Raw genomic sequence first — 26,031 nt, forward strand, 5'->3', positions numbered from 1 at the left:
AGGTGAAACTGATTGGATATTGATTAGGTCAACGCACGAGCAGCTGAAAAAATGGACGCATCACCGAGGTTTCCAGGAGAATGGCCTTATTTAAGGCACGCAGACCATGATTGTGTTCTCGGAGGTCGGTGTGTCCGATGTATCCAACGCTCGTTATGACATTCAAAGTCACGTCTCGGACTGCTCTGCAGACATTGACTTTCGCCTCAAAAGAATCAAATCAGGCGTCGAGCAGATCCGTGCCAAGACGGGAAAATATCGGCCCGTATTGCGTTCCCACCATTGGCACCGTCGTCTCTACTGAGTATGCGCCGCCGTACACGACTTTTCGCGCCCTCTCATGCATCAATCATATTATACATTCAATCTCCTTTCCCTTTTTCTAATGTCAAGATAAGAAACAATCCCCTGCGTTATTTCGTCCGATCAAGGGATACCCACAGCATGCGGGGCTGGTCAATCCGTATGTGCAACAGTCGTGGTGCTGGATCTCATGCTGCTTTGGTTCCCACTTGGAGGTCCTCTTGACACTGCTCAAGCGTTCGAGGCCTCCCGATGAGAACGATGAATCTGTTGACCCCGAACAGCGGAGTCCTTCAAGCATATCTCGTCCGGGTATTGCATCAGCTGTAAGATCACGCTGCATAGATGTACCATCCAAGACTAGTATGAACAGTGCCGAGGGTTTGGGTATTAGGAGTCATAAGAAGACTGTTGGCCGTCATCGTTCTCTCCTCCACCGCCGTGACTTGCATTCTGTACAAGTGCAGTCTTTCTCATCTGCGTTGGACTGAATCTCTGACTGTTGTCGACCTTCGTTTACCGGAAATCGCTGCTCATATCTTTGGCGCGCCTCCCATGACATATCCGGCTCCGCGTCGGTCGCATCTGTGGACCGCCACTTCACAGTCTGAAGTGGAGTTCTCTGACGGCGACGTTTCCGCGACTTGGCTGCCGTGCGGATTGGTATGGGAGCGGAGGTGGCCGATCCTGCGGATATGTCATTTCGATTGCTGCCATCAGCTTCTGCTTCCGCGGCTGAATCGTGGCAAGAGTCGGCTCGGGCGTCGCAGGTGGTGAAGACACCCTCTCGGGGCGGCAACGCTGCTAATGGCCCTTGGTTTGACCAGCTTCGAGGAAGTGATCCTGGCGATGCCATGGGAAAGAGGTAGGTATTGCTCAAGTCTTCCCAGGCTGAAGAAGACGTGTCTTGCGCCCACAGCGAGGGGTTCGCGCGAGACCATGACCAATGCGTCTCGGCGACATAGCCGTCTGGAAGATGCATCTCGTGAAGTGGTGCTTGAAAGCACAAGATGGATGCTGTTCTCTATCTCGAATGTCCCTGGCGCAAGGTGATGTTGCAGGAGGCGGACAAGACGGATATCATAGGGGTTTATCAATGTCTCTTCGACAAGGTGGGCAAGGGTGGAGTCGCATCTCCCTTGAGGGTAGATCTAGAACTCCAGGGATTTGATGCCATCCAATCCTCATGGATCGTGAGTGCTTTCGAGCAAGACCGTGCAGAGAAGGACGCATGGAAGGGTCCACAAGGCTCAGGTAATCGCGCCACATCAGGTGTTGAATGCTCCGTCATTGGGACATCGCGCGAGGCTTGGAGCCAGGAACCAGGGTTGCTGGTCTCCTCGAAAGCTGAGTACAAAGGCTCCTACCAGTGCGCTATCCCCTTGAAATGCATCGCCTGACAGATTGCTGGGGAAATGCAAATACCGCCAGCAATGAGCAGGTCGATATCAAATGTCCACCGATATTCCAACGTCACTGGATACCAACCGGAACGCGCCGATGAGGGTCCAGAACTAGCAAAGGACAACGGTGACCTCTTGCGCCATTTTGCAGGACCGGTTTCATTGGCCTGACCACCACTTCACATGGACACCAAGCAAATGAAACAGGAATACAGTTTGTGGGGGGTAGCAGGTCAAGGAGGAGCCACGATGAGTAACCCGCCTGTTCTGAGAAAGGGGGGTTTTCCGAAGACTATGGTCGACACAATGCCAACAATCCTCCCCCCTTAGGCTCTCCAGTTCGGGCCTCCAACCAGCGAATTCCACCGGATATCAGAACACGCACGGGACCAAGACACGGAATGGACCTAACAGCCGGGAAGCAAATCGAGGAGGACTCAAAACCTGTTCGTATAAGCAGGACTCCACCACCTCATTCCGGCATGGCTTCCAACTATTCGAGGCCGAGGCCGTCATACTACGTTCGCTGCCACCAACCATTCCCATCCCTGGCGTCCTCTTGGGGTCCAATGCTGCAGAAATTCACGCAGTCTTGCGGCTGCAGCCCGTCCCAAGCTCTGTCCCGACCAGTCGATGCCTACGCTACTGTGGCAGCGAGCAGCTACCTCTTCCCCAGCGCATTCTCCGAAGCCTTCTACCGAAGACACGCAGACCTGGGCCCGACTCGTCACTCTGGCCAGTCAGGACATCTGCTTCTTCGACGTCTTACTACAGCCGCTTAGTGGATTCTTCAATGATGCCCACGCGGCGCTTTAGACACAAGTTCAGCTTACCGTGTCTCTTCCCCGCTCTGTAAAGTTCCGGGTGCTGGTGCCCTGGCTGCTTTGTCAGAGCACAACTTTCTCTACAAACACGTTCCCTAGTGCGGTCCCAGGCCCTGCCATGTTGAACCCTGACGTTATGCCGGGATCTCAGTCTGCCAGACACCTTACCCACAGCGAATGGGACATTGCAGGTTATCGCGATCGGCCTGCGTCATTTGCAGGGGGTCTGTACGGAGTATCCAAATCAGCCTCGTTAAGAATACACCACGAACATCTCCAGAATGGTATAATACAACAGAGGCCCGCCGGCCATTCAAATCATCTACGAGATCAACAACTTGTTCCTACTTGCGCCACGCCTTGACCACGTCGAGCTCAACACGAAGTCATCATCAATCATCAAGGCTTATCAGGACAACACTGCTGTACTCTACGACGCTCAACTCATCCGGACATCATCTTCACACTCGATTGCAAATATGCAAGCTGTCGAACAGAATCTGGAATTGGTCTTCCCACCGGAAGTCATCCCTGCTTCATACACCTGGAATATCCTGTCATCGGCGCAGCAGGAAAACAGCTCAATGGATGTCTTGGATCTTTTCCTCGCGTCGCCATCCCGTTCGCCCGTTCTCGACGAGAGCCACACTCGCAAACAAAGTGATATAAACATGGCACAGGACATCTTCTCCTATCCCATGGCGAATGACTTCACTTCGGGCCAGTCGTCGGTCAGTTATGCCAGCAGCGTGCAGTCGGATGACTTCTGGACCGCCGAGGGCACCGCATCCGAAGTCCCGGAACTACCGTCAACCATTACGCCGGCCAACTCTACGACAGTGGATCGCAGACATCGGCGACGCGAACAGAATCGCAAAGCCCAAAGCAACTTCAGGCAGAAGAGGAAGGAAGAGGTGCGCAGTCTCCAGCGCGAGGTGGAAGAACTCCGAGCTCAGCTTGCCGCCTATCACAGGAGAGGCCCGACGGCCAATCTGACCATTTGCACGAAGTGTCGGACCTTTTATCCTGCAGCTGTCGCGGATGCGTCGCACGATTCCAACAATGCAGACCTATTCAGCTAGTTTTACGCAGCCATGCCTTTTGATGTTCACAACAGTCAAGCATCGCTCGTATGCGTGGCAGTGGCAGGACAGCAAGTCAGTGTCAGCGTCAGCGTCAGCGTCAGAGCCATGCAACCAGCACCGTTCGCCAGCAGCCTACGACTACCGTGGTGAGCGATTGGTGGTGTCAGAGCCAGGCGGAAGGTTCAGCAGTCAAGCGATTTCAAGAAATGCATCGTCCGACCCCCGCACGCTGTTTGACTCGAATATGCATACCACGACAGGTGCTGCAGAAGCTCTTCAAGCGAGGTGCTTGGACTGCTCACTGATCGCAGCGCCTTCTAGACGCTTGCAGTGCAAGAGACGCCATTGGACAAGAAAGGCGGTCAGCACACGCCATTCAGCGCATGAACACCAAACACCATTGCGGGTGGTACGCAGATTCGAGACAAGTAAATCATATACCCTTCTGCGCTGGGATCAAAGAGCCGGCATGGGACTTGGAGCGCACGAACAAAGAGCTTGATGGGAAGGAAGTAACCGGGGCCCTTCCTGATGTCTGAGGACGAGGTCTAGTTATTGGGCATCAGGACAGTGCTGTCATTCCCAACCCTCATTGTTAACCCAGAGTCGTGGCTCGGATGCCAGCATGGGGACGCAACTGGGAGTGGGAGTCGAACATCCACTGGTGCTATGAGCGGGCGGAAGAATACATACTATCAGGAAGCAGAATGATGAATTCAAGTCTATTGGTCCTATTTCCTGAAGGAACGACATGCGATGCGATGCGATTCGACTCATCGATCACGTACAGTACAGACACTGGCATTGGTACTCACACTTGGTCCGATACTGGTGATGGAGACGGCAAGATGACAACTGACACCTGACAACTCCACCTTAGCCACGCTCCCTCGGGGCTTCGACCGGCGAGCGATTCAAGACTAGACTCCGTTGATCAGTTGACTGGAGTCTAGTAAAGTCCACATCTCTACATCCCGAGTCAACCAGTCTCCCTTTTGTGTCCCAACATCTCACCCCCGTACTAGGTACGGTGACGGTGACCTCGCCTGGAGGCTGAAGACGTTTATCAATAAGCTTACATACCCTGCTTGCGCTGCTCTAGGCCCGTGATTACCTTGACATTTATCCCTGCCACGCCATGCCCAGTGCGGTATATCGTATATCGCATACGGTGTTTATCTCGTACTCAGAGGTAAATACGGAGTACACATACCTGGTATGTAAGTATATTTCCTCCTCGAGCACGGGGTACTCGCGGTATACGGAATACCCCTTTTGTGTGGAGTTAGGAAATCCCCCCTCTCGTTGGGAAATGGAACCTAGAGATCAGCCCTTCCCATAACTCTCACACCTTCAAGACCTTACGTACGGTATCATAACCGAAAGGTATCGTACATTTATAGGACGGAGTAACTGCCTAGTACCTAGTACGAAGTAACTTACTCTGGACTAGACTCTAGTGCCCAGCTACTACACAGTACCTAGGTACAGTAGGTATCCTTGCTTCAGTCAAATTCCCCTCGTAACAGCTCGTCGTTCCGAGCACAATTCGAGGATGGGATATGCATGACCCAACTCTCGGTATGTGCCTCTCAAGCATCAAGCACGGCCTAGATTCAGTAGGTAAGTCTTAGGTACCTACTCTGTATGATACGCCGTGTCTATATAGTAAATATAAACATACATATCCCCCCTCCCACACACATGTATATACTACATGTACATATATTCTCTCTCTCTCACACGCCCGGTGAGGTCTTCGCTTCCGGCGTGCCCGCACGCAGAGTCTCCATTCCATATAGCCGGCGGGCTGGCCTCGTACTGTAACGAAGCGTGCCAGCGTTGCCAGCTAAGTTATGGACTGTGTATGCAAATTATGTGGGTGTATTGTACCCGTTCACATCCTGGGTAAACCCCCTTTAGGCCGTCCTTCGTTCGATGACGTCCCTACGTTCGCGAGTCGATAAATCTGACAGTCGAGATTTGAACGGTAACACAAAGGGGATGGGCTAATTAGGGTCTATAATCGGTAAAGGTACATAGTGGGAGAAGACTGCCAGTGATGTCTTGCACGAGGGTTTATGATGAGAGGTATATCCCGTGGCACAGGGATTTCGCAGTCAACAATCCCCAACGAGGGTGCCTTCATAATGACCGACCAAGATCCGAGCCCACCCCTGCTGGAACTTGCACAGCAGGTGCTTGCCGACTGCAAGATCATAACTGATCACCTGGCGCGGAATGGTCTTCCTTCGCCGTCCCTCGCGGCCGACGCGTACCCTTTCTTCCCTGGCACGGGACCTCCCGGTGTTGACACCTTCCCGCGGCTGAGCGACGACATCAGAGCGGCGAGGACGCGGCTCCGAGTCGCGGCTGCAAGCCTCGCGCAGCTGGCTGCTGGGCCTGCAGATGCGGCGATGACCTGCCTGATCGGCCACTGGATGACAGCTTGCCTTCAATACATCTATCACTTTCGCTTGGCCGAGCATGTCCCTGTGGACGGGGACATCAGCTATAAATACCTTGCTGCCAAGGCTGGAGTAGTTCCAAATCAATGCGCGCGCGTGCTCAAGTTCGTGGCTACCGAGGGTTTCTTCCACCAGACGAGACCGGGCCATGGCGCCCACACCGCCCTGTCCAAAATGTTGCTGATGCCCGACTTCAGGGACACAGTCGGGTATGTCACGGAAGAGTCATTCGCGGGCGGGCCAAAGATGGTCGAGGCCGCAGAGAAGTACCCGGGAAGTGGGGGGAAAGAACGAGACGTGCTGGAACCTGGGCCACAACGCTGACCTGCCCATGTTCGAATACTTCGAGCACCAGCCGCCAGAATGCAGAGGTTCATGGGGTGCATGCGATACCTTGCCTCAGGAGAGAGCTTCAGTATCAAGAACGTGGTAGACGCATTCGACTGGCAGGGTCTGGGCAAGGGGCTTGTCGTCGCGGAAAGGCAATGCACCAACGACAAGGACATTGACCGCATCAAGTTCCAGACGCACAACTTCTTCACCGCGCAGCCTGTGAAGAACGCCAGCGCCTACCTCCTCCGGTTCATCTGTCCTGACTATTCGAATTAGTATGCGGTTCAGATATTGGGGCACCTTGCAGCCGCTATGGGGCCCAAGAGCAGGATCATCATAGTGGACCAAGTCATGCCCGAGGCGGGTGTTCTGAGCAGCATTGAGGAACAGCGCAAGGTGAGGATCTGTATTTCGGTTTGTCCGCCGAGCAGTACTGACAATGGACGTGGTACAGGATGCTGGACATCGAGATGATGTTAGGTCAGGAATTCCCAAGTGCTGTGCCCACCTAGTGCGCCGAAGAATGAACCTAGCATGCTCGCACTCAATTCACCTTGATTGAATACTGACATGAATGCAGCTTCCACAGCCTGGGGAGGGACGAAGAGGGCTGGCAGTCGTTGATCAAGCAGGCCGATGAAAGGCTAGAGCTGCATAGTATCAGGAAAATAACAGAGAACATCCTTGCTGTCCTGGAGGTTGGATTGAAGCAAAACAATGAGTAGTAGCTTTGGCCAGATGAAGTGACAGTGAGAAGTAAGTGAACAAAAGTGCAGCGGTAGTGGACTACAAAGAGCTTGAGAAGCTCGGCAATTTGTTGCGCCTAGAGCGTTTCGCGTTTCACATCTCATTTTCATCTCACTTCCACCTTTCTGATCCTCACCCCGCCCTCACTTGTGTCTTACTGCGAAGTGACTTCATTCTCTTCTCCTAGAAACACCAATCATCGATTCTTTCGACCAGGTACTGAGGAGCGTGATGAGCGAATGCTGTTTCTCACCGTGCAGTGGCAAGGGCCGAGGCCAAGCGAATTTGTTTCCACCGTTGCCCGCGTCCCTCGTATTCTTGTGCAAAAGCCCGGCCCAGCTCGTCTTCTCGCTTATCTCGCCTTGGCCTCTACTGCAAAAAGCTGCCCCCAGCTGGAGTCATCCTGTTGTCGCCTGCTGTTACCGGCATTCTGGTTCGCGGAAGAAGCCTCCTCGATCAGTCTGGGTCGGAATTTGAGATTGACAAGTGTCCAGGTCGACCCTTCGTTCGTATTGCTGCCGCCGCACGCGTCTGCCTTATGACTTTTGCGCGGGACACGTGGCAGTGCTGGGATGAGGCTGTGTCGCTGTGATGGAAAGGTGTCGAGGTTTTGGGCGGCCCAGAGTCGAACCTCTCCTCAGCTCATGCAGCTTAAGGTTTGCAAGAGTCACGATACAGCATTGAATCCCAGTGAGTACCTTGGCTCGATGTGTTGACCATGGAGATTAGATTAAAGAGGCCACCGGAAGTGGCTCTTTCCTGTTTACCCACCATCGATCAGCTTTGCTCTGGAAATCTGCGCCGATATTCCTCACCATGTGCAGATTCTATCTGGGTTTCATCTTGTGTGCTCTCAGCAGCCTTGTGCTATCATCGCCGGCTCCCAGAGCTGCAACGACGAACTGCTATCCTCTCATCGCCGGCAGCCAGCAAACCCATTTCCCGTCCGGCAATCTCCCCTGTGTCGCAGTGCCGGAAAACTCTGTCACTCAAGGCAACCTCAAAGTATCGACCTACCATTGGGTGAAAGGACCGGACACTGCGGTGGTATATGGTGAAAAGGCGCAGCTCCATTTGAAGAGCATCAACGATGGCATCCAGAAGGCTGTCAAAGCCTATGGAGGTTTTCTGAAAGAAGCCCCACTGAGCACAAACCTGGTCTTCATTCCAGCAGCCTCACTGCCCGATGGTTGGGGTGGCACATGGATGCAAAAGGGGACCACTGCGGCTCAACGTAAATTCAGTGTTCTCATCGCCAACTTTCGGGACGGGTTCCAGCCCGACTATAACAAATGGGCTCGGACAACCGCCCATGAGCTCTACCATTGTGTTTTGATGAGCACCAACGCGCAAGATGCGCAGGCTGCCCATGCCTGGAACCAATGGTGGGACGAGGGAGGGCCTTCCTTTTTCGCGAGCGCACTGTTCCCTGAGCCCCTAGACCCGACGTTGAAGATCTATTCAGACCCGGATCACCCGGATCTGAACATCCAAGGCTGGTTCCAGACCTACAAACCCACCGTATCCTTGTACAACCAAGGATATAGCGCCGAGCTATTCTTTCTCGACATGTACACCCGGCCGACCCAGAGCAGGCAGGATTTGGCGAACATCCATAGCTTCCTCTCGCAACAAGACATGAGCTCAACCGAACAGGCTGAACAGGCTCGCGTGGCTGGCGACGGCTTCACCCCGGATCAATTCCGGGAATTTGCACAGCGCTTTGCGGATGGTGTGATCAAGCTGAGGCGAGATGCTGACGTCAAGGCGGCGGTATTTCCAGTCTACAAACAGGGGTATCAGGAGTCGAAGACCGTGAAGCTGGGCGCAAACGCTGCTCCGGCCACCTGGACCGCCAGCAAGCTCGTTTCGTTTGGCTTCATGCGTCTCGACCTCTCCCTGCAGGCCCCGGACACGAAAAACCAGGTGACGTACGCCATCAGTGCGGCCAGTCAGGGTGCGGGCACGACGATTTTCTATCGAGCAAAGACGGCCAAGAAGTGGACCAAACTGGACGCGGGAACCTCGAAGAAGGTCACGGTCGGCTGCGGCTCGGGTCCTCAAGACTACGTCCTTCTCTTTGTGTCTACCGATGGAACCGATCCTCCCAAACCGGTCCTGACCGTCGCCCGGCAATCAAGCAAGAAATGCCCGTGCACGTCGGCGCGTCGCAGCCTCCTCAGTCTGCGCCAAGAGTCCTGTGAGTCCGAAGGAGCTTGTCTCGATGGCACATGGAACCTGGATCTCGACAGCCTCAAGGCCGCAATCCAGGCCGCCCTAGCCAAATCTTCTGCTGATGCCACTGTGACAAATCTCAAGCTGGGCGGCTCCTCGACCTTTGTCTACGACGAAGCTGCCTCGACGGCGTCCATGTCCTTTGATCACACGACTATAAGCTACGATGGCTCTGCCTCTGGATATGAAGTTCACATTGACATCGACATCAACGGCAAGGCACAGGGTCCAGTGGCTATGACAGGTGACAACTCTTTTCACTGGACCGACATAACGGGATCGGGAGAGTACAACACGGCTACCATACTCAAAGGACTAGGAGACGACACTCCGATCGAGGTGGATATGCCACTGACGGCGGTTTACACAGCCGACGTGGTGGTCAAATACACATGCAGTGGAGATAAATTGACGTTGGAGGGCCTGGAGAATGGGCTGTACATATGGACGTACAGCTACACCAGAAGCGGTGGGACAGCGTAGGGTTGTAGACTGTGGAGACCGAGTGGCGTAACACAACCTAAGAACTGCACAAGCTGCATGATAAGCATTTCTCTTCTATTTCATGATGCTTCAACAGGACTCGCGCGGTGCCACTGGGCGCTCTTGTCATGAGATGTGTACGGAGTAGATGTGGCCTTCTCGAGACAAACGTGCGCCTTGAGTCACAGGCAACAATGCTGTTTCTACTGGCCGGGACACTCAAGCACCCGAAGCATTCCCAGTCGGTCCAAACCGAAGCGGAAGCCGTATCTCGTATTACAGCTGACTGGAAATAGCCGGTTAGTTCGCGACTTGCGCCAGTTTTGGGAAAGATCACGAGTGCATGCCTCGGTTGGAAAATTGCTGCAGTCAGACGCAGGACATGAGGCCAGATCCGATGCTGTGCTCAGCATGTATTGGCCAGTCCAGCGATATATCGAGGTCAGGCACGTGGAGCCAGTCGAATCAATGATGCACTAGATAATGCCGCTTAGCAAGATGGTGGAACGAGGTACGAAGCACATGCTGGCACTCGTAGTGGCGGCGGCATGAGCTGGCTGTCATTGATTCATCCGAAACCGTCGGCGAGGGCGAACAAAGCTATACAGACTGCATACTCCGTACATACTCTGATATCCTGAGTCGTGTCCTCAATCAGCTGCCGTATCCTATCGTCTATCGCAATTGATAGTTGCCTGACCTGGCCTGGTCTGCCTCGGGTTTCAAGACACCACTTCTGTCTTTATTCCTTCGACTCGACACTGCGTGTCTGTTCACTTGACTCTTGACCGCGATCGAGCCACCGCCTCAGAGGCCGCTCAGCCAGCACGATTTTGTCCTTTCTCAAACCTCGGGGTCGTATCCAGATTTACCTCTCCATCGATTTGAAGTCAGACATCTCAAAAACACAATATAGCCACCAAATACCGTTCCGCGACAGTTTCAGTTTCTGCTCGAACTCCGACGAATTAATTACGAGTCCAGTCGCCACAAGCATCGCGACGATGCCGTTCAAATTCCCAGCCTTTCTGAGCACATACCGCTTTTGGGCCGTCTCGTCCATGACAAGCGCCGTCCTGCTCGTCCAACTCGCACCGCAGTACTCGATTCGAGGGTCTTACTCGTGGACCGCATCCACGGTATTCGCCTTGCAATGGCTCGTCTGCGCTTTCTACAGCATATTCATCTACCCGCACTACACGAGCCCGCTGCGCCATCTCCCGACCGCCCAGGGCGGCAGCCGTATCTTCGGCCACTGGAGGACGCTTCTGCGCGAACCGTCCGGGATTCCGCAGCGGCGATGGGCGAACGAGATGCCCAACGATGGACTGGTCCGGTACCTGCACCTGTGGAACCGCGAGCGGCTGCTGGTCACGAACCCGAAAGGCCTGGCCGAGGTGCTGACGACCAAGAGCTACGAGTTTGTCAAGCCGGACCTGGTCAGCGCCGGCATTGGACGTATCCTGGGCGTGGGCGTCCTCTTGGCTGAGGGGGAAGATCATAAGATGCAGCGCAAGAACCTCTTGCCGGCGTTTCACTTCCGGCATATCAAGGAGCTGTACCCGATCTTCTGGGCCAAGTCGACGGAGATGGTGCGCGCGATTCAAGAGGAAGTCAAGAACATGTCGTCCTCCTCTTCTGTGTCGGCAGATACCGACGCGACGACGACGACGACACCTCCGGCGGTCGAGATCGGCGAATGGGGCAGCCGCGCCACATTAGACATCATCGGCGTGGCGGGCATGGGCCAGGACTTCCACGCGCTCCAAGACCCGACGAACGAGCTCAACCGCGTCTACCGCGCCGTGTTCTCGCCGGACCGCACGGCGCAGATCCTCGGCCTGCTCGGGTTTTTCCTGCCGGCGTGGTTCCTCAACGCCCTCCCCGTCGACCGCAACAGCCAGGTGCAAGCGGCGGCCAACGTCGCCAAGGACACGTGCCGCCGCCTGGTCGAGCAGAAACGCCGGCGCCTGGCCAACAAGGAACCCATGCAGCCGGACATCATCTCCGTGGCGCTCGAGTCCGGCGGCTTCACCGACGAAGACCTCGTCAACAACATGATGACCTTCCTGGCCGCGGGCCACGAGACCACGGCCTCGGCGTTCCAGTGGGCGGTCTACCAGCTCTGCCAGTGCAAGGACATCCAAGCACGTCTCCGCGCCGAGATCCACGCACACATCGGGCCCCCCGACAACACGGACGCCAACCACCACCAACCCATCACGGCCGACGTCATCGACAACATGCCCTACCTGCACGCCGTGTGCCAGGAGACGCTCCGGCTGTGGGCGCCCGTGCCGCTCACGCTGCGCGACGCCGCCCACGACACGACGATCCTCGGCCACTTTGTGCCCCGGGGCACGAAGATCATCCTCTCCCCCTGGGCCGTCAACCACAACACGGCCCTGTGGGGCGCCGACGCTGGCACGTTCAACCCGGACCGGTGGACCGCTCCCGGCCAGGCCAACGCCGGCGGCGCGGTCAGCAACTACGCGTTCCTGACGTTCCTGCACGGCCCGCGCAGCTGCATCGGCGCCAAGTTCGCCATCGCCGAGTTCGCGTGCCTGCTGGCCGCGTTCGTCGGCAGCTGGGAGTTCGACCTGGTCGATCCGGACAGGGAGATCGAGATCAAGGGCGGGGTTACGGCGCGGCCCAAGGGCGGCGTGCGTGTCTATCTCAGGCCGGTGGAAAAGTGGGCCACATGATGAGAGGCGGTCTGGGTATCGATTAGACATATAACGTGTGTTCTGTCATGTCATGTCGTGTCGTGTCGTGTCGTGTCGTGTCTTGTACATCCCGTCCGGGCTGGAGGGAAGATATCACGCCATATTTGCGAGTGCGGGATCACGAGATATAAACGATACATCTCATCAGCGTAGCATATTTGGATTGGATTGCATTGAAGTAGATCGTTTGTGGGCATACCCCTAGCCACCCCAACGAAGAGAGGCGAGTCTCGGCTTCGATTGGCTTGGGGTAGGTCCTTGAGACAATTCGTCACTATACGAAACAGGTCAATCGTATAGCGCTTCATCAATGGTTCTCGGATGGATCCCAACCACGATCACTCCTAAATGAGATTAAGCACTAGCGATAGTAATATTGCGGTGCCACGGTGGGTATCATTATATGTACTCCGTAGTCTATTGCCCGGTCAAAGAAGGAAACCGAGCACGTGCCCTGCGCTGCCCTGCGCTGCCCTGCCGACGCGCAACCATCGTCACTGCCCATGTGTCTACCAAAGGAGCTTCTGGCTCACACTCACACTCGATCGCTCTAGCCATCTCTCCCGAACAAAACACCTAACCCCTCACCCTTTGGAGTCGCGCCAGGCACAACCACCTTTTTATCCCAAAGGTCGTTCCCAGCCTGAGTCCCTGCCGAACCCGCCACCATAACAACATCCACAGGCACGGCGGGCGGTGGAATGTGCGGTGTGACCAGGTCAATGCCGCGCGAGTGTCCGGCACTGGTGCTGTACAGCGGATTGGTGCGCGGGGCCAGCGGACGCAGGTTGAACTCGTACATACTGTCGACGCTAGAGGCAGTGGTGGTTGGCGTGTTGGCCAGACTCGGAGTCGTGGTGCCGGGTGTCAAGGTCGACATGCTCAGTGTACTCTTGTGCCGCAACGTGGCCGGCGCACGATCGCGTTTGCCATGATCCAGATGGTCAATATTGCCGGCCTGGGCCTGATGGAAGCGACTCAGGTAGCGAAAGGCCTCGGAACTGGTTGAAGCCCCACGGTGTGGTAATTTTGGCTTCCATTCGGTGGGGTCAAGATCCGACTTGTGGTCGTGGATGTCGACGGGTATCCGAGAAGACGACGACGACGGGGCCGCCTGATCCTCGGGACGGGCACTGGAGTGGTGGAGGAGGGTCGGACGAGGTGACGAGTCGAGAGCAGCAGAAGGTGAGGTGGAGTCAAGTGACAAAGTGGACGCCGACAATGGCTTTGCAGCGTCTTTGCGACGGCATCTGAAAGGTACACCGTATTAGTTCTGCGTGATCGCTGAATGGACTGAGGCACTGGCATGTTTTGACTCACGCCTCGCTGCAGTAGAGGATCGAGTTACACGGAGTCATGATCTGTTTCTCGCACATGGCGCTGGTGATGCTCCGTCAGCGCTCGCCGCATTGAGATCGCGCACGCCAGTTCTGGAGCCTCACCAGAATTGCAAGAAGCTGGCCGCCATGTCTTGCGGCTTGTTCTTCTTATCAACGGGAGCGAAGGCTCGCGGGGCAGAGACCGAGTCACCCTCACCACTCCGGCGCTTCAGTTTTCTGGGCGACGAATATTTGCCATGGGATATTTTGGCGGTGGAAGAATCCATCCCCCATTCGGCGCAGGCGGTCAGCTAAGAGGTATATGTATCAGGGAGAACAAGGGAAAGGCGTCGAGTTGGGCAGCAGCTGATGATTGTACTCACACCGCAACTGATCTCGGGCGCATTCCAGGCTGCGCCCGTGACAGGATGACGATAATAGGTGGATCGTGTCTCTGCCCCCCGTTCCAGGCGCGTGGGCCTGCCCGCATCAATCGTCCCGGGCGCCGTGGCTAGCTAAGCGACACCAACAAAGTGGGCAATGGGGGCATGGTGTCCACTGATAAGTGCGCCTCTAATCGGGCGCCTAAGCCGCATTCAGCCAAGGCACGACGGGTATGCAGCGGGGGATGAGGGATGGTCTGAGGCTGCATCGTTCGGGCACGAGCCAGTAATCAGTTATCCTATTTACTGGGTACAGTACTCAGGCTCACATCGAGTCCACAGCACCAGTAAGAGCAGGTACGAGTACTTTGGTGCTTGCTCAACGGATTTCTGATTGCGGCACCTTTGTCTGATTACTGTAGCACGGTGACACAGCCTCAGCCTTGGACGTGATTCCAGCTTAGTTATCCATCGTAACCTGCTCCACAAGGGTATTTGCGTGATCTCGCATACTAATACTGTGTTCATGGACGTGGATTTTGAAGACAGGCGACATGTAATTGTCTCAGTCATAGTCACCAGTCGCAGTCACGGGAGTACTGTGGAAGGATGTTGACGCTATCAGCCCTTAAGAAACGTCACCTAAACCCCTCCGGCACTCCACGAGCCGTGATGCCATGCTCTCGACCGACATAGCACCCAAGCATGCTGCTCCACACGTATTTGTGCTCTTTCAGCTCCTGGAGCTTCTTGTACGCAGCCGCATTGGCATAAGCGATACCGGTGGAAGGGTCTCGATACCGGACGGGCAAAGCCGTGATCAAGCAGAGTTCCTGGCTCTGTTTCACTGCTCTTCCTGTTCGCACGGTCGCCTTCTTGTTGTAGAAGAACGAGTACTCCTGTCGGGCATCGCTGGAGAGCTCGTCGAATTTCTCCAGGATAACGAGGTTTCGCGTAGAGTCTTCCTCAACTTGGGGAGCATTGGGTTCCGGTACATGTTCAACCACTAGAGGCATCGGGGCGGCCTGTCCTTGATCGAGAGGTGCATGTGTGGGCATAGTTGTGGGTGTGGGTGGTTGAGTCTGCTCTGTCGACGCCTCTGTCTTGATAGTGACTCCTTCCGCATCCTCGCCTGAGATAGTCTGGATTGGTGCTGGCTGGACAGCTGCACTAGGGGACTCGATCTGCGATTCACCACGATCCAGTCTTGGTGCTGGCTGGGCAGCTGCACTGGAGGGGTCGGTCTGCGAATCAACACGATCGGGTGCATTTTCGAGGGGTTTCTCTATATCTGGCTGCGTCACTTCCTTCATCGCGCTGTCCCGTTCCATGTCGGGTTGTTGTGGAGCAGGACTGACTGGCTTACTCTCTGAGGCGTTGCTGTCCGCTTGCAGATTGGCATATTCATGGATGCCCATCAGAAAGGATTCCTGGGGTTTATCAGAGGCAGGCGGCATAACCTCTGGTTGTGAAGGTCCCGCAGCAGCAGCAGGCGTAGATACCATCTCTGGCGCTGGGCCCTGGGCGAGAGGGTCTTGTTGCGCCGATATAGACGTAGTCGTCGGGGTCACTGCGAGCAGTGCTGTCGACTCTGATGCCTTTTCTGCGGCGATCAATTCGAGCTCTGCTTTCGATTTCCGTCCACGTTTTTTCGGCCCAGGCGGCTCTGCGGCATCTTTGGTCGCAATTTTGCTGGGATCCGGCTGAATCCATTTCGCCTTCTGACTTAACCAGCTGATGACAGGGCCCTCCAGCTTCCTGTCCTTCAGAGCCGCCAGCTTCGCGGCTTGTTCTTCTTGCCGCTTCCTTTCCATCGCCTCCCATCGGTTCAGGCTCTTGGCATTCTGGCGCTCGACCCTCGCCGCCTCTGCCAGCCGGTCGGCTTGAGTGAGTTCCCTGGGTGCATCCTTTGCTCGTTCCCTGTCCCGTTTTTCTTTCAACGCTTTCAGCTTCTTGCTCTGGGCTTCGCTTTCCTTCAGGCGAGCAATGGTCTCTTCTCGGTGAGCGATCGTCTGCTTGCGCAGGGAACTTCGGCCGGAATTCTCGTCGTGGACCCATGTGACTCGTTCCTTTTTCTTCGATGGCTTTGAAGGGGCAGATAATGCAGCAGCAGCCGGCCGCCTCGTGGGGTCGGTCTTGAGTTTCTTCCTCACTCCAGCAACGCTGGTCAGTGCCAGATCCGCCTTGCGCTTCTTGGCCCTCTCTTGTTTCGCCTGGTTTTGCAACTCCTTTTCGCCCTCGAGATCTTCCGCCGCGGCATTGGGGCCCTGGTCTTCATCGTCACTCGACGACATATCTGCGTCCTCGTCATCGGCGTCGCTCCTGAACTCATCATCTTCCTCCTCCTGGTCGTCCGCGAAGAGTAACGTGACTTCGTCGGGGTCGTCGGCATCCCGTGTCTCCTCCAGGACCATATCCCTGTCATAGCGGTTGCCGGCGGTCTTGCGCCGCTCTCTCCCAGCGACTAGACTTTCGACGGGCGCATCCTCGGATTCATCGTCGCTGGCGTCGGTGTCTGACAGTTGAGGCGTGTCGTCCATGGTCTCATCATCTGCCATTTTTGGGGGACCAAGGGCATGAGACGCCAGGTAGTGCGGGAACCTATGCGAGGTTCGATCTGAGGGTGCCCGTGCAAATGGTACAAGGCAAAGTGCAAGACGAGGGCGGCGTTGAACTAATGGCGCAGATAAATTATACGGCGAACCATTTGGGGCAATGAAGTGCATTTTGGTCGCGTTCCTCGAGGGCGAAACGCGTAAAGTTTGGACTCGTCATGGATGATCCAGGACTCCAGGAAATATTTACTTGCGACATACCAATCATTTCTCCAGAATTGAGGCATAGCTCTCCTCCGACATCATGCCTGCTCGGCGCAAAGTCATAGACGACGAGGAAGAGTCGACCACAGAAGCACCTCGAACGGACAGCAAGAAGCGCAAGCCGCATGCACGACGCACTCCTAGCAAAGAGCTTGCAAGTCGACCAAGCCCCCGGAGCAGGAAGCGTGTGAAGACGGACGTGGAGTTGGAAGAAGAGGTCTCTACGACCGTGACTGCAAAACCAAACGGCACATTAGAGGTCGACGAGGAAGCCGAGATTACGATCCAGGCCACCGAGGCACCGTCCAAGACCAGCACCCGCAAACGCAAGACCAAGGCGAAGCCCCCGGCAGAGGCAGACCTGGACGCAGAGCATGAACAAGGAGGGGACGACGCAGAAGTACAGACCGCCACACCAAAGCCCAAACGCAAGCGGAAAACCAAGGAAGAAAAAGAAGCCGAAGCCATGCCTTTGGCGGCGCGCACCGTGGGCCTGAAAATGTACGTGGGCGCCCACACGAGCATAGCCAAGGGAGTCGAGAACGCGATCACGAATTGCGTGCACATAGGCGGCAACGCGTTCGCGTGCTTCCTGAAATCGCAGCGCAAGTGGGACAACCCGGCGTTGAAGGACGAGAACAAAGACGCCTTCCGCAAGGCGCTGCTCGAGCACAAGTACGACGGCATGCAGCATATCGTGCCTCACGGGTCGTACCTCGTCAATCTGGCGACCGAGGACAAGAACGGCGCGAAGCAGTCGTACGCCGCGTTCATCGACGATCTGCATCGCTGCGAGGCCCTGGGCATACGATACTACAACTTCCACCCCGGCGGCGCGGGACAGAGCCCTCTCGGCGACGCCATCACTCGCCTGGCCGACAATCTCAATCGCGCCCTGTCCGAGACCGAGACCGTCGTGCCTCTGCTGGAGAACATGGCGGGCCACGGGACATTGATCGGCAACCGCTTCTCCGACCTGCGAGACGTGATCGCGCAAATCAGGCCGGAGTTCAAGTCGCGCATCGGCGTCTGCATAGACACGTGCCACGCCTTTGCCGCGGGCTACGATCTGCGTTCTCCAGAGGCATTCCAGAGGACGATGGATGAGTTCGACCAGACGGTCGGCATCGAATACCTCAAAGCTCTACATCTGAACGACTCCAAAATGCCACTCAACAGCCATCGAGACCTGCATCAGAACATCGGCCTGGGGTTCCTGGGTCTGGGCGCATTCCACAACGTCATGAACGAGCCGCGGTTTCAAGGCCTGCCGCTCATCCTCGAGACACCCTGTGAGAAGCCGGACCCGGACGATCCCAAGGGCAAGAAAATGATTGAAGATAAAAACATTTGGGCCACGGAGATCAAGCTGCTCGAGAGTCTGATCGGCATGGACCCCAAGGGCAGCGAGTTCCAGCAGCTAGAAGCCGAGTTGAGTGAGAGAGGCCGGGCAGAGAGGGAGAAGATGCAGGCGCAGTTTGAGCGGATCGCAAAGGAGAAAGCAGACAAGGAACGACGGAGGCTCGAGAAAGAGCGGAAGGCCCTTGCAAAGGAGCGAGAACGGGGCCAGAAGAGTTTGAAAGATATGTTCGCGGCAAAGGAGGGTATGAGAGGGAAGAACTCGAAGCAGAACAATGGGAAGCGGGAGCAAAGTCCAGCAAAGGAGAACACTGGATTAGGCGACCTGAGTGACCCAGAGTTGGCCGAGCCCGGCGACTCGACAGACTCGCCGTTGACTGACATGAGCGACCTGAGCGACGAGGAGAATCGATGATGAGGTGACAGAGAGGGTAGATGGATGGGCGACTGCGCCTCCAAAGAACGTCTCACGAGTCATAACGCGTATATGAATTACGGCCCAGAGTCAAGAGATACCCTTGCTGCAACATCAGCTTAGGATAGACACGACAAGAGCCCTCATTGCTGGCCCTGCAGCACGGCCGCCGCGGACGACACAACTTTCAATAGTCGCTGCCGCCGGCCTCGCGTCTCTTCTCTGCACCTCGCTCTTCCATCTTACTGCTTTTGAACAGCCCGCCCGCCTTCTCGAGCAACTTGCCTGTGGTGGAATCTTTATTGCCGCCTTCACGCTCATTATCATCGTAGCTATCCCCACCCAAGCCGCCACGCTCCTGCTGAGTGGTGCGCCCTGTGCCGACGCCATAGTTGTCGTCGCGGCCTGTGCCGATGCCGCCGGTGCGGGTTGAGTCGCCATAGGTGTCATCGGTGCCTGGCCCAAGTCAGTGACTGGAAACTGAGGACGAGTCCGAGCGACATACCGAGTCCACCGCCCGTACCACCGCCAGATGAGACGAAATCATCTCCACGACGACGGGTGCTGTCATCACCAAAGCCGCCGCCGCCAGTGCGACCAGACGAGCCATAGGTGTCATCGCTTTGGCCGTAGCCACCGGAAGCCTGAGCTCCGGACCGACCACTTCCCATGCCTAGGACATCCGTTCAGTTTGAGCACTTCTACTTGTCCCCATGCATGACTCACCGTATTCGTTGTCCCGGCCGGTGCTTCTGCCACCGGTTGCAGTTGGGTCTCCATAGGTGTCGTCTGCGCCTAGTCCACCGCCGGTACGGCCAGAATAGCCAAAGTCGTCTCCACGGCGGCCGGTGCTATCGCCACCGGTGCGGGAGCCATATGTGTCGTCGCTACCTCCGAAGCCGCCAGAGGCTTGGGCCCCAGTTCTGCCACTTCCTAGACCTGTGCGATTTATTTAGCTCGAGGGCCCCTTTTGTTTCTCCTTGGGTCTGAGGCTCACCGTATTCGGTGTCTCCAGTGGTTCTACCGCCGGTGTAAGCCGAGTCTCCGATTGTGTCATCCTGACCCAAGCCACCTCCTGTTCTGCGACCAGAGCCAAAGGAGTCATCACCGCGGCCGGACGACTTGGTGGAAGTCAGCCTTGTGGAAGGGGAAAGGGTTGGGCCGGGTCAGCATACGCCGTAGCTGTCGTCACCGTAGCCACCACCACGTCGCTGGATCCATGTTAGCATGTGTCTCAGCGGGGGTCTATGCTTCTCGTCGTACGTTGTCGTCGTCATAGGACATTTTGCTCAAGGTTTCTTCACTTCTTTCCGTAAGATATAGAAAGGCACGTCGTAAGATTTTGTTGGAGCAAGCGTGAGCGAAGCAACTTGCAAGGGCGGCACTTCCATTTTATAGACATGGAGTACAGACAGTCACGCCAGAACCAACCATCTGTTGTTGCTCCCATTGCGTTTGCGGGCACAGGAGAGTCAACGCTTGGGTTGACGCGAATCCAGGGACAGCATACGTAAGTTTCCCCTTTTCAACCAATGACCGGTGTGATCGACCCCGCGTGAGACAAGACCAGGAACTGGAAAGCTGAACTCGGACAGACAGGAGGGACAGGAAACCTGGAACCTGGAAAAGCATCGTGATTTCCTCGTCTCAGTATTGGTCGAGGTCGGAAGAATGCCTGAAATGTCGCGGCGAGCGCGCCTCAGTACTACCTGCACAGTGACCGTGACCATGTGATCCAATCCGCATCCTGTTTGCTATGGAGTGTTGAGTTTTCTGTGCCATGGCGGAGATGCACAAACGCGGATGTAAGGGAGCGTGTGCGATGTTTGGCGCAGACCCCGCAATTGAGCATCGCAGTGACGACATGCTCCGATTGCGTGACCCAGCGTGGTCAGGCATCTTGTGCAGGAGAGGAGCAGAGGGGTTTGAGTTCTGAAGATCGTGGGGGACCAGCTGGACTCGATTGGAACAAGAGATCAGCGTCTGGATGCTTTCTCCTAAGTGCAGATGTACGAGAACCCCGTACTCGTATGGATACGACTTGTAGATGACGGACCAAGGCGCAGTGCGATTGTGGCGATGGCGTAGATAGTCCTCGGCATATTGTCGTCTCCGGGCGCTTGATGCGACCTGCATAAAGCTTCGCTCCCTAGTTGCGTCTCCTGCCGAGCCTGACTGAGACGTTTAGCCACCATAGCGGAGGTGTTTGCTGGCTAAATTTGGGTGGCCTCAGTCGACGTGCAGCGCTTCTATGACTCGCTCCCGTCCTGACAGCAAGTACTCGTACGCGGCGGTCTACTCGCAATACAGTAGGTCGGCTCCGTTTAGCTGAAAATTCTCCAGGTTATATGGCCAGTTGTGAGATGCGCGGGAGAAGTCGAGGAAGAGTTGGACAGTCGACCTCCATCATCTTCGCCATTGTCATGAACAGGCGGTTGAGCAATATCATCGCACGTATTTCGACTGCATCTGAGTTAGTAGCCACAACAGTTTAGACGTGCCCAATATACTCACCATGAACTTCTTGTGGAAATCCGATCTCAGTAGATCCTGTGTTTGGTCAGCTTGCTTCGATACCAATCTCAGCTTTCCGGAGCCCACGCACATTAACGAATTCCTTATTGCCCTTCTGCTCGGTCCCTCGGGCTTGATTCTTGAAGACCACATCGTCGTCCCACCTCCGCTTCACATTGAAGGCTTTCGGGTTGAGCAGAGGGTTGCCGAGTGCTATGTCCTTTTCTCGCTGATCTTCTGCTTGTTTTGCCTGCTCGGCCTCTTCTCGAGCCTTTTGCTCTGCTCGTTCCCTTTTGATTTTCTCCAATTCGCGCATGAGTTCGGCTTCTTCGTCGTCGCTTTCCTCGTCGCTGCTCTCCGAATCCTCGTCCCCCACCGAGTCAGCATCGATATCTCGAGTCTCCTGTAGGATGCGCCTTCGTTTGGCTTCGGAATCTTCATTCCCGTTGTCATCCGAAGCTTGCTCGAGCGAACGCTTGGTAGGATTGGGCGAATCGGATACAGGCTCGGACGTAGTGCCTTTAGTCTTTGCAAAATGTGCTGCTTCTGCTGCGAGTAGCTCGGCTCGTAGGTCTCTTTGCTCTCTATCAGCGGCCCCACCTTGACCAGGCTGCCGAACCTTGAGCAGAGTATGTGCGGGCTGTAGTCGTTGGTGGTAGGCCGGACCAAGCTTGGCCTCTTTGCCTCTGGCAGGGTCAAACGTAGGTCGATGAGCTGTTGTCATTCTGGATGAGGAGCTGCGTGAACTTCGAGTGCAAGAAGAGAAGATTCTCTCGGAGAGAAGGGCACGCCTGGTGTTATAAATCGAAGTGAATTGTAGCTCTGGAAAGAACCTCGAAATCGAAATTCTTCAATCGAGGCGCATGCAATGAAAGCTTGGCAAGGCTGACTCTCAGCCTTGCCAAGTTGCAATGAGATTAACTTTCATTTCCAAGCAGGAAAAGCTATCCATCACAGGCAATTAAAGGCCGGGAACACCATGCTACAGACGCTCAAAGACTGAACAAGCCGCTCCTCCTCTTGCCGAACGGGTAAACAACCAAAGCGCTCAAATACAGTCCAACACTGATTCCAATCGCCACCTGCACCATGCCATAGCCCACATTGAATATCGTCCCACCGTAGACATCTGCGCTCGTTGTGGAGTTTTGGGCATCCAAAAACCCAGCCGTGCCATTGTTGATGACACTGACACCTGTCACATTTCCGGTGATTTGATCGGCGCTCGTGATGCCCGCCACGAGACTGCCGCTGGCTGCCAATCCACTTGGCACCTGCACAAATATCGCTGGCAACATAGCGGCTGCCGCCAACCCGTGGAAGAAGCGGGAATAGAGGTTTGCCAGCGTCCCAACTGCAAAAGCACCGATTCCGTTGGCGACCTGTATATTGTTTGCGAGCTTCGTAGAAACCCAGAAATTCGATTGATATCCGACAAAGGCGATCAGCGTCATGACCGGGATCTGTTTCCATTTGGCCTGGTTGATGATCGCCAGGCATATCGCGAACACCGGCACCCATATAAATCGGGCATATATAAGCCTCGGTCCATGGTTGGAATCGTTCCACCAAGCTGGGATGGGGCACGTCACGTCACTTTGGGCTTGCGGGTAGATGAGACCCATTACCACACTCCCTACAGATACCTGTTAGCACAGCCGCTATCGCCTGGAGTAGGAGAACTTACCAACTAAGATACCAAAACCGAGGAACAGAGAATAGATGATGGCATATACCATCCGCACAGATCCTGAAACGAGACTTTTGCTCTGTAGCTCCAACGCCGCGCAAAGCACCATGTAGCCAGGCAGGATGAGTGCTATGCTGCTCTGCGCAATTGCCGAAAAACAAAATATGGGAGAGCCATTGTTATAGATAGAGCCCAGCCCTCGAGAGACGAAGGCGATGAGGACGGCGGCAAGCACTTCGAACACATGCGAAAATTGTTCCGATTTGGTGACAACAACGAGCTGCAGAAAACCGACTGTGGCTCCTAGGATGAAGTTTGGGGCAAAGTCCACTGGCCGCGCTGAGAACGCAAAAGGCCCAACTGAGATAGCCGCGATGCCGTATGCAAAGATTCGCAGTGCTAGCGAATGCCTCCCGCGCTTCTGCATGATCTCACCGAGATCACGGGTTCCTTCTTCAGCAGTGTACTTGCCATGGATAACCAGCTTGTACACATCGAAGACGTCTTTGAACTTGCCCAGGTCAACGCCCCCGGATTCCCTGACAAGCGTGACTTCGGTACTCATGGTAAGCCTGTCGTTGATGGACACGAGCATGGAGCCCGGCAGATAGAGAAACTCTGCGTCGATGTTGAGAGCACGTGCCGAAGTAGTCATATATTGCTCCAACCGGTGTGATGGCGCTCCGACTGCCATCAAGCTTCGTGCCAGTTTCTTCAGGTACTTTCGACAGGCGATGATCTCAGCCACGTCTAGAACAACTCGCTCTTCGTCCGCCAGTATAGAACTTGATGGTTTGTGATGGAAATAATTGGTGGGGTGTTTGATCATATCTACCGCAGTGGCAATCATGCTTTGAGAAGACTTTGCTCGGTGATACGCAGGCCGCGGGACATAGTTGCTTGCTTCAGGCGTGGCTGTTGAGGCGGAAGCGACCGTCGTTGCGAGCAAGGTACCCAGTGATCCGCTGGACTGAGGCTCAAATTCGCCCTTGTCATACCATTTTGGTCGCTTGGGAGTTACCCTTCCCGACGAGGTTATTGAATAGTCATGGATCTCGGAGCCGTTTCGGGAATGGTCTCTAGAATGATAGCCTTTCGGAGAATGCTTGCTGGATGGAGGCGAGCCAGGATCGTCACGGTAGGTCGGCCCAGTATAGCCGCTATGCTTCAGGGCCGTAAGCTTGTGTATTAGAGCAATGGGACTAGGACGGTAATCGACTGGAGGTGGAACATAATCGAGGTCATGGAGCTGCTTATCCACGGCCGGTGTCTCCGTCCCTGACCTAGGTGGACGATGCCATGTACTCTGATCGCGGCCAGTGATGGTCCGGAGAAGTTGTTTTGCTTCATGGTAGTTCTCTCTGCCGGGCTTCAAGGTTTTGGGATCATCTGCGTCGCTATCGTCGTCATCAGTGGAATCTTCTAGGATTTTGTAGGGGCGTTTGTCTTTCCCAAGCGATTCCAGCGGGATCTCGTCTAGTTTGACAGGCCAGTCACTAATGGGCTTTGTGGGAGGAGATGAGTTAGGTGAGATGAGCGTCTGAGGCGTCATGCTGTGGGGTGTCTTGGATCCGGCATGTTGCTTTTGATGGAGAAGGGCGTCACTCAGTCTGTTGTGCAGCCGACTTGCTCGGTCTTGGGCTTCAGCAGCTGCGGCACCTGTTATTCCGGCCCAACTCGAAGCTGTGAGACTGAGGTTCGCAACATCTTCCGATTCAGACAATCGGATTTCCGGGATATCTGCTCGCCTGCCCGTCTCGACGAAGGTCTCTCGTGACCCATCGTGTTCCTCCTCATCGGCTACGTTTGAGAATTTGACCTTACTGCGTTGTTTTTGTTCTTTTGTAAGGACTCGCTGGTTCTGCTGTATGCCCGAGATCGGGGTTGAGGAGTCGCTGGTGCTGCCGGAATTGGGTGTGAAGTGGTTGTCAATCTCAGCCATGCCCTCCAATTACCGAGGAAAGGGGTTATAGTCGAGATTCCAGCGCTCGAGGGCGTTAACAAGGGAGGGACAAGGTCGAGCGGTGGCACCGAGAGCAATATGCGGAGCTGATGGCCACAAAGGAAGATTCTTGCAACAAAGGGCAAAGGTGGTAAAGTCGGCACTTTGCCACGCTTTGGGCAGCGAGCTCTCAATGTAACAAAGCAGACAGAGAACAATTTATTCCAACAACTCGGCCAACGCGAATTGAAGGTTGAAAATTAAGAGACCGCCGGAGTAAGAAGTCGAAAGCCATGCTGGAATATACTGAACGGGGAGCAAATCCCAGCAAAACAGGCGCGAGAAGCTGCTGGATTTGCATGACCGTTTCCAAACCATAGGCCCACGTTCTTGATAACGAGTTGTGTATGTTGTGCACGTGGTGGAGGCGGCGCAATTTTGTCACATCAGTCCCATTTCGCCTTCCCAATACACACCGAGTAAAGGAGACCGATAGCTTGAGTTACATGGCGAGAAAAGTGGAATCCGGTCACAGTAGACGCCAATCGGGCAGCTGAAAGATGGCATGAGAAGGAGACTCGATCGCGACCCAACAAACATGCGTTTGGCGGAGGCTCCATGGCAAAGCTTGACAAGGCTGACGCAACACCGAAATCCGGCAGCTAAGAGCAAGTCTGAGGTGACTTTTCCCGTGTGGCGTAGGACAGCATCAGCGTGATAGGTACGTACCTGAAAATGAGACCTGCTTATCTCGCAAGAAGTGGAAAATTTGAAACAACTCGGAGCGTGCGGGTCGTTCGTCAGCGGATGCTCAGGCCGTGGCATGTGAAGGTGAGCTGGTATCACGTGACTCCAATCCGTGTCTTCTCCGTGCATTGATACAGGCAAATTGGAAATGGGTGAATTCTGATCTCGGCTTTTCAGACAAAGCTCAAATTCCTCAATAAGTTGTGTCCGTGTTCACAACTGACCGCACGGAAGCG

General features: G+C 55.2%; 12 protein-coding genes across 12 annotated transcripts; 7 read left to right on the forward strand and 5 right to left on the reverse strand.

Moving 5' to 3' along the window:
* Positions 1-3,009: 3,009 nt before the first annotated feature.
* G647_09147 (uncharacterized protein) lies at positions 3,010-3,612 on the forward strand (the record flags this gene model as incomplete). The annotated part of the gene is made up of 1 exon (XM_008733452.1): positions 3,010-3,612. The coding sequence occupies one exon, from the start codon at positions 3,010-3,012 to the stop codon at positions 3,610-3,612; it is 603 nt and encodes a 200-aa protein (XP_008731674.1).
* Positions 3,613-5,765: 2,153 nt separating this feature from the next.
* On the forward strand, positions 5,766-6,407 carry G647_09148 (uncharacterized protein; the record flags this gene model as incomplete). The annotated part of the gene is made up of 1 exon (XM_008733453.1): positions 5,766-6,407. The coding sequence occupies one exon, from the start codon at positions 5,766-5,768 to the stop codon at positions 6,405-6,407; it is 642 nt and encodes a 213-aa protein (XP_008731675.1).
* A 39-nt stretch (positions 6,408-6,446) lies between these two features.
* On the forward strand, positions 6,447-6,692 carry G647_09149 (uncharacterized protein; the record flags this gene model as incomplete). The annotated part of the gene is made up of 1 exon (XM_008733454.1): positions 6,447-6,692. One exon carries the CDS (start codon positions 6,447-6,449, stop codon positions 6,690-6,692), a length of 246 nt encoding a protein of 81 aa, XP_008731676.1.
* A 36-nt stretch (positions 6,693-6,728) lies between these two features.
* G647_09150 (uncharacterized protein) lies at positions 6,729-7,141 on the forward strand (the record flags this gene model as incomplete). Its single annotated transcript, XM_008733455.1, has 3 exons — positions 6,729-6,812; positions 6,871-6,896; positions 6,997-7,141. The coding sequence occupies 3 exons, from the start codon at positions 6,729-6,731 to the stop codon at positions 7,139-7,141; spliced, it is 255 nt and encodes an 84-aa protein (XP_008731677.1).
* Positions 7,142-7,979: 838 nt separating this feature from the next.
* On the forward strand, positions 7,980-9,881 carry G647_09151 (uncharacterized protein; the record flags this gene model as incomplete). The annotated part of the gene is made up of 1 exon (XM_008733456.1): positions 7,980-9,881. The coding sequence occupies one exon, from the start codon at positions 7,980-7,982 to the stop codon at positions 9,879-9,881; it is 1,902 nt and encodes a 633-aa protein (XP_008731678.1).
* A 1,004-nt stretch (positions 9,882-10,885) lies between these two features.
* G647_09152 (uncharacterized protein) lies at positions 10,886-12,586 on the forward strand (the record flags this gene model as incomplete). Its single annotated transcript, XM_008733457.1, has 1 exon — positions 10,886-12,586. One exon carries the CDS (start codon positions 10,886-10,888, stop codon positions 12,584-12,586), a length of 1,701 nt encoding a protein of 566 aa, XP_008731679.1.
* Positions 12,587-13,157: 571 nt separating this feature from the next.
* G647_09153 (uncharacterized protein) lies at positions 13,158-13,983 on the reverse strand (the record flags this gene model as incomplete). Its single annotated transcript, XM_008733458.1, has 2 exons — positions 13,158-13,857; positions 13,928-13,983. The coding sequence occupies 2 exons, from the start codon at positions 13,981-13,983 to the stop codon at positions 13,158-13,160; spliced, it is 756 nt and encodes a 251-aa protein (XP_008731680.1).
* Positions 13,984-14,947: 964 nt separating this feature from the next.
* G647_09154 (uncharacterized protein) lies at positions 14,948-16,867 on the reverse strand (the record flags this gene model as incomplete). The annotated part of the gene is made up of 1 exon (XM_008733459.1): positions 14,948-16,867. One exon carries the CDS (start codon positions 16,865-16,867, stop codon positions 14,948-14,950), a length of 1,920 nt encoding a protein of 639 aa, XP_008731681.1.
* A 301-nt stretch (positions 16,868-17,168) lies between these two features.
* G647_09155 (uncharacterized protein) lies at positions 17,169-18,902 on the forward strand (the record flags this gene model as incomplete). The annotated part of the gene is made up of 1 exon (XM_008733460.1): positions 17,169-18,902. The coding sequence occupies one exon, from the start codon at positions 17,169-17,171 to the stop codon at positions 18,900-18,902; it is 1,734 nt and encodes a 577-aa protein (XP_008731682.1).
* Positions 18,903-19,089: 187 nt separating this feature from the next.
* On the reverse strand, positions 19,090-20,186 carry G647_09156 (uncharacterized protein; the record flags this gene model as incomplete). Its single annotated transcript, XM_008733461.1, has 6 exons — positions 19,090-19,358; positions 19,408-19,575; positions 19,629-19,841; positions 19,900-20,023; positions 20,078-20,113; positions 20,166-20,186. The coding sequence occupies 6 exons, from the start codon at positions 20,184-20,186 to the stop codon at positions 19,090-19,092; spliced, it is 831 nt and encodes a 276-aa protein (XP_008731683.1).
* A 1,161-nt stretch (positions 20,187-21,347) lies between these two features.
* Positions 21,348-22,140, reverse strand: G647_09157 (pre-mRNA-splicing factor cwc15; the record flags this gene model as incomplete). Its single annotated transcript, XM_008733462.1, has 3 exons — positions 21,348-21,365; positions 21,417-21,452; positions 21,508-22,140. The coding sequence occupies 3 exons, from the start codon at positions 22,138-22,140 to the stop codon at positions 21,348-21,350; spliced, it is 687 nt and encodes a 228-aa protein (XP_008731684.1).
* Positions 22,141-22,408: 268 nt separating this feature from the next.
* G647_09158 (uncharacterized protein) lies at positions 22,409-25,048 on the reverse strand (the record flags this gene model as incomplete). The annotated part of the gene is made up of 2 exons (XM_008733463.1): positions 22,409-23,048; positions 23,100-25,048. The coding sequence occupies 2 exons, from the start codon at positions 25,046-25,048 to the stop codon at positions 22,409-22,411; spliced, it is 2,589 nt and encodes an 862-aa protein (XP_008731685.1).
* Positions 25,049-26,031: the final 983 nt, after the last annotated feature.

This window comes from Cladophialophora carrionii (genome assembly GCF_000365165.1).
Source record: "Cladophialophora carrionii CBS 160.54 unplaced genomic scaffold supercont1.9, whole genome shotgun sequence".
Classification (NCBI taxonomy): domain Eukaryota; kingdom Fungi; phylum Ascomycota; class Eurotiomycetes; order Chaetothyriales; family Herpotrichiellaceae; genus Cladophialophora; species Cladophialophora carrionii.